This window comes from Triticum urartu, chromosome 1 (assembly GCF_003073215.2).
Source record: "Triticum urartu cultivar G1812 chromosome 1, Tu2.1, whole genome shotgun sequence".
Taxonomy (NCBI): Eukaryota; Viridiplantae; Streptophyta; class Magnoliopsida; order Poales; family Poaceae; genus Triticum; species Triticum urartu.
This window is the reverse complement of record NC_053022.1, coordinates 58,570,204-58,576,203: the sequence shown is the minus strand read 5'-3', so window position 1 is coordinate 58,576,203 and position 6,000 is coordinate 58,570,204. Positions and strand designations below refer to the sequence as shown.

The window sequence follows — 6,000 nt, the reverse complement described above, 5'->3', positions numbered from 1 at the left end:
TTGGAAAACTTTTGATATTTCTCTGATTAAATAGATACGATGTACCTAGAAATGATTTTTGGAAAAAATAAAGAGCGAACTATGAGGCAGTTGCAGTTCAAATTTGACCCGCTTCCCGCTAAATCGGCGGGAATTTGTCTTTTTCACCAGAGGTGGATCAAGGCTTTTGACACCCAACCATTTGGTCAATTGTGCACTAAATATGACCTAGTATTTTAGAAAATTGATTTTGTCCCATTTTGCAACAAATATATGGTATGTCCTTCACAAAAAAACTCATTTTGGGAACTCGGAAAATGGAAAATGATTTTTTCATTCAAAGAAAATGAAACTCCCTTAGGCAACATTGTTTGCCATTCCAAAATGCACCCTTGTGCACAATATGAGATCATTTGAACAAACTATGCCATGAATGTGGCCATAAGATTGATCATTTGACTTGAAAGCCATGAATCTTTAGAGATGATAGCTCATTTCTGAGAACACATTTTTAAAAGAATTGTCGTATTACAAGTTTATTATTTTTCCTGGTAACTTGGTCACATATAAAATTTTCCAATTTTTTGGATTTTTTTGAATTTTTATGCCCGTTTCAAAATGCGGTCAAAACGGCGGGAATGACCGTTCCTAGCTAGTGCTTGAATCTTGAATTTTTTTGGTATTTCTCTAATTAAATAGATACTTTTGTACCTAGAAATGATTTTTGGAAATAATAAATAACAAACAATGAGGATGCTGCAGTTCAAATTTGACCCGTTTCTTACTGAATAAGCGGAAATTTGTCTTTTTTATGAGAGATGGATCAAAAAATTTGACACCCAATCATTTGGTCAATTGTGCATTAAATATGTCCTAGTATTTTAGAAAATTGATTTGGTACAATTTTGCAATAAATATATGGTAGGTCCTTCACAAAAAAGTCATTTTGGGCACTCGGAAAATGATTAAAAATAGCTAGAAAGATCAGAAATGCATAGAAATTGGTCCTTATCCATAAAATATGGTCTAACTCTAGTGAAAATTGCCATTTTGCAAAATATTTTTGATAGCTACTTCACAAAATCCCTCTATTTTTAGTACTTAGATACTTTTTTAAAGCACTGGTTTTTCGAACCAATCAGGACTCTTCCCACGGATCGATGACATGGCGCCCATCCATCCATCCATCCATCTCTCCATCCCACATCCATCCATCCATCTATCTACAGAAAAAAAGAAAATAAAATGAAAAAGAGATACCCCCCACCCACAGCCTAAACCCTAGGTCAGATCCCATCGACTCCCCCCATCGCACCCCTCCTCTCCTCGCAGCCGCCGCCACCTCCTCCCCGTCCCCAGCCTACTTTCCCCGATCCATTCCTCTCCCCACCGCTCCCACCCACCGCCGACCTCGCAGCCCTCCTCACCACCGTCGCCGACCTCGTCCCTCCCTTCCCTCATCATCTCTCCCTACCCTATGCCCCAGATCGAGTCGAGCAGGTCGGCCGACGCGCTAGGGTTCCGTCCCTCTGCCCCTGCCGTCGCCGCTATCGCCCCGGCGCTCCCCGCTCTGCCCCCCACTCGACCCCCAACATACTGGTGCTCTCCCCCCGCCCGCGGCCAATCGCGGCGCCCCCGCCCCCTCCCCCGCACAGGCGAGGCAGATTGGCGGCCTTGGCCACGCCGATCTGGCAGACACAGCCTCGATCCGGAGGGAGGGATTTGGCAGCCATGGTGATGAGGATCGCCTCCCTCCTCCCTCCCCTCGCCGGAGCTCACCGGCGGGGCCCTGGGCCTGTGCGGCTCACGCGAACAGAAGCCCGTCGCAGCATCGCACGGCAGCGAGCCCATCGCCCCAGACCGACGCACGACGACCTCAGCAACTCCGGCCAGGATGGTCGCGGTCAGGGTGAGCCCCTCTTACTCATACGCACCGCTATCACGGGGATTAGTTCTCGTCGTGTGATCTGAACTGACCATTTGGCGCTCGCGCTCGTGCAGTTCCACCAGTACCAGGTGGTCGGGAGGGGCCTGCCGACGCCGACGGAGGAGCATCCCAGGATCTACCGCATGAAGCTCAGGATCATGTTTCATTGTGCATCAGCTATACTACTTCACCCTTTGATGATTTTGCTTGCCATCGTTTTTTCTGTTGCGCTGTTAGATATTAATATTATGCGTGGATGTGAGTAGCTTGCTGAATCAATAGGGGATGAGCTGCTCTGCGATTTATTGCGAGTCCGTCGTCCGGCACTCGTTAGGTACTTGAGATGGTACTTGGTCCACTCCGTTGTGGCCATAGCTTTGTTAATTGATGTATTCTTATGAACTGGGTACTGCAATTGTTGCTGCTGTATTCTAATTACTTGTTGTGACCGGTATTGAGAGATTTTGGTCGTTGCTTTGAGTACATTTAACTCGGAGTTCTCCAGTACTCCTAGATTTGCTACTCAAACAAATTTTGAGTACTTGCACTGGAAAGGAGTGAAATACTCCTGGTACTTGCATAGGTTTAAAAATGACTTGTGTAGGTTTAAAAATACTCCCGGTACTTGTGATGAAACCAACAATTAACTTGCTAACCTCTTTCAGTGTTCAATCATCTTTTCATTCTTAAATTTCAGTGTTCAATTTCAGATTATACAAACTGGAAGTGTTTATTCTTTTTCTTTTTGAAGTAGGGAGGTTCTTGATAGCAGTGTGGTAAGCAAAACATTAACTTTGTGATGCTTCCAGTAGACCACTAGCATGCATGTTTTGGGTAATCAATTTAGTTGCTCTGCTGTGTAAATTGAAAGTGAAGAAACCTGATAAGTTAAAGCCAAGTGCATGATTGTATACCTAATCTGATATGCTTTTAAACTGTACCTGGGTACTGAACCCAAGTTAAGTATACATGAGTATTCTCACGCGCGCGCATAATATGCTGGATAGATAGCTCATGGTTTGTTCATGTACTGTTCTTGCTAAATGGGTAACTCATGGTTCTGTGTAGCAGAATATGTTTAAATTTTCTAGGGTACCCTTTTTTTTACTATGAATAAGCAACATAAGTGCTCAACATCCATCATGCATAACCCTGAACATTTATGGTCTCTGTTGATATGTCTTGCTGTGTACGTATAGTGCATGTACATGCATGGTTGTGTTTTGCAGGTGTAGGGTAACTTTTACTGCACAAGTTAACTTGAGACTGGTTAATTTTTTTGAAAGATGTGCTGTCTTGCAGTGTCTGCAACAAGAGGGGAGGACTGCTTTGCAATCTCAACGTACCCTGTTCATCAGAGACAACATCTCCGTGGGCGCCTCCGTGCGCTCTTTGGGCAGCTCGGAGCCATGCTGTCAGAGCTCTTCACCAACTAGACCATCTACACCAACAAGGTGGGTGCATCTCCAACCAATTCTGCAGCGGTAGCAGACCAGCAGTATTTAGTTTTGAAAATCCGTCGAGTTTCTGACACTGTCAACATGGCTGGAATGCGTGCAGGCGGCGGCGCTGGTGACGCTGCTGTTCGTGATCGCGGTCAACCTGGCGATCGGCATCCTGCCGCACATGATGCGCCCGGCGCCATGGAGCACCTCACGGGCGTGCTCGCCTCCCCCAGCACCCCGATCTCAACGAGCCTAGCGGCCGCCGTCCTTGTCCTGCTCGAGGAGCAGGAGGAGGAGGGGCGCATCTAGCCAGCCACAAAGGGCATGCTCTGTACCACCACATCATCGGCCTTCTGCAGCATCGAGTTCAATATATTAGGTGCCCTTCCTATCCCGTCTGATATGATGGTCAATAGTTGCGTGTAGATGAATGATGAAGTGTTGCTGTGAATGTGAATGAGTAGCCACAAGTCTATTTGCGTCATTGCCATAGCTAGTGAATGAGCAGCCACAAGTATATTTGCGTCACTGCCATAGTTACCTGAATACAAATGAGCAGCCACAAGTTTGTCTGTATTGTCACATTGCCATCCATAGCTGCCAATCATTGTAGATAAATAGAATTTCCCCAAAACTATGTGGGAAATTTGGTTAACCTTGTTGAATCACACATGATTAGCATATCACTTGTCTATGTTCAGTTAAGAGTATTCAGTTTAGATGCAGATTTAGTCAACACTATGGATCAGTATTCAGTTTAGATGCAGATACAATCAACACGAGGTATCAATACATGTTTGTGAATGTTATATGCACGGTTTCTTATTAGATCTCAACTTCAGCAACTATTTTTCATTGTTAGGAGAATGTTATATGCACAACTTCACTTGATTTCCTAACTTTTTTGATTTATAACCTGCAGATGCGGTGTACAAGAGCTCCAAGAGAAGAATCCCGAAGAAAACCAGCACCCAACTATGTGTTTTAGCTCCCTGGAGCTGGCCATGTTAATATTAGGTGTATTTTATAGTTGAATACCTGATTTGTACTGCCATGACTGTAAAGTACTTCGTTTGGCTGTTGTTTGAAATTGTATGTGTTATTGGCTCTGTTTGAATCAAGTTATTGGTTATTGCACAAATAGTGAACTAACGTGCGGCGCCTAAACAACACCCCTGGGTCCCATTTCACTAGCAAGTCCTTTAAACTGGGAAACAAACAAAAGAAAAACCGACAAGTGGGACCTAATTGGATGATCTGACTAGTGGGACCTGGTCTAAAATGGAATGTAAAAAGGCCAAGGCCCAAACAAGAAATGGAAGCGAAAAGGCCAAAGGCCTAGAAAATAAAAGGCCAAATTGCTGGGCTAGGCCAATGTAGCTGACCAAAATTAAAACGAAAAAAAATCATAAATGGGCCGAATTGTTGGGCTAGGTCCATGTAGAAAACCGAATTGGACCGGGCTGATTCTTGTGCCACATCAGCTTGCCACGTTGGATGCCTACGTGGCCTGGGGAGGTTGCTAGTGACCAAAATTTTGGTCGAAGAACCAACGACCTTTTATAGAAGGTCGTTAATTCCATTTTGCGACCGCCCGCTTTTGACCTTCTATTTTTGGTTAAAAAAAGGTCGCAAATAAAAAACTATGACCTTTCAGCGGCCAATAGTGAGGGTCACAAGTTGACATATTTCTTGTAGTAGCACACGGCATGGCACATGTGCTGGACTAGATGCACAGACGTATGTGCCAAGAGGAAATGTTCCTGTGGCCCGACGAGGACGTCGGTTCCTCTGAGTGGGGCACTACTAGGGAAAAGCCTAGCAGCAGCGCAGGTTTTGGGTGTATCAGTAGCGCGGGTGCCCGCGCTACTGATACGGCGCCACAACTAACTTGTAGCAGTAGCGCATGTTGACACACGCTACTGCTATACATGGTTAGCTGTAGCGTGCATTGCAAACAGCGCTACTGCTAATTAGTTGTAGCGGGTCTTATACCCCGCGCTACTGCTATTACTTTCAAAAACAAAAAAAAATATCGATCCCGTGCGTGCTGTCAATGGCAGCAATGGTAAGATCTAGCGATGATTGGCGTCGCCGGAGGCATGAACGGACAGCGGAAGACCAGATCCAGCAGTGGCTGTTGGAGAGGGCCCGTTTCTATGGCAGAGCCAGGCTGCAGCGTGGGGCTCCTCTTCCCGACCATGCCAGATAGCTCCGTGTCATCCATGGCGACGACCTGCACGGGCATGGACATGGGAGGGTGAGTCAAACCAGAGGGAGAGAGAGAAAAGGAAAACCGAGGGAGAGAGGAAGGTGATGTAGGGAGCAGCGGAGCTACTCACCGGTGGCGAGGTGCTCCGGTGTGGTGGCGCGGGGCGGCAGCCTCCTAGACGCCGGTGGAAGACCGACGAGCTCCTAGACGCCGGTGGCGCGAGGCGGCAGCCTCTTTCGGCGCCATGGAGGAGGATGGGTGCATGGGCAAGAGGTCCATGTGAGAGCGTATGGAAAGTGAGAGGAAAGAGTGGTGGAAGAGAGGAGGGATTTGGGGGAGGAGATGGGGATTCGACCGAGGATATGGCGACTTCACCTACCTCGTACTTAGTAGTAGCGAGGGGTATAAAACCGCGCTACTACTATCAACTTAGTAGT

At 46.4% G+C, this 6,000-nt stretch overlaps 1 protein-coding gene across 1 annotated transcript; it reads left to right on the top strand.

Annotated features, from left to right (window-relative positions):
- The first annotated feature begins 1,601 nt into the window (after nt 1-1,601).
- On the top strand, nt 1,602-3,342 carry LOC125532704. Its single transcript, XM_048696656.1, has 3 exons — nt 1,602-1,888; nt 1,981-2,061; nt 3,209-3,342. The coding sequence occupies exons 1-3, from the start codon at nt 1,711-1,713 to the stop codon at nt 3,340-3,342; spliced, it is 393 nt and encodes a 130-aa protein (XP_048552613.1). The 5' UTR covers nt 1,602-1,710.
- Nucleotides 3,343-6,000: the final 2,658 nt, after the last annotated feature.

Excerpts from the sequence above, each read along its gene's own strand:
- LOC125532704 (XM_048696656.1), top strand. The coding sequence starts at position 1,711 with ATGGTGATGAGGATCGCCTCCCTCCTCCCTCCCCTCGCCGGAGCTCAC. Across the intron at positions 1,889-1,980 it reads CCAGGATGGTCGCGGTCAGG|TTCCACCAGTACCAGGTGGT; the intron begins GTGAGCCCCTCT and ends GCGCTCGTGCAG. Across the intron at positions 2,062-3,208 it reads TCTACCGCATGAAGCTCAGG|TGTCTGCAACAAGAGGGGAG; the intron begins ATCATGTTTCAT and ends GCTGTCTTGCAG.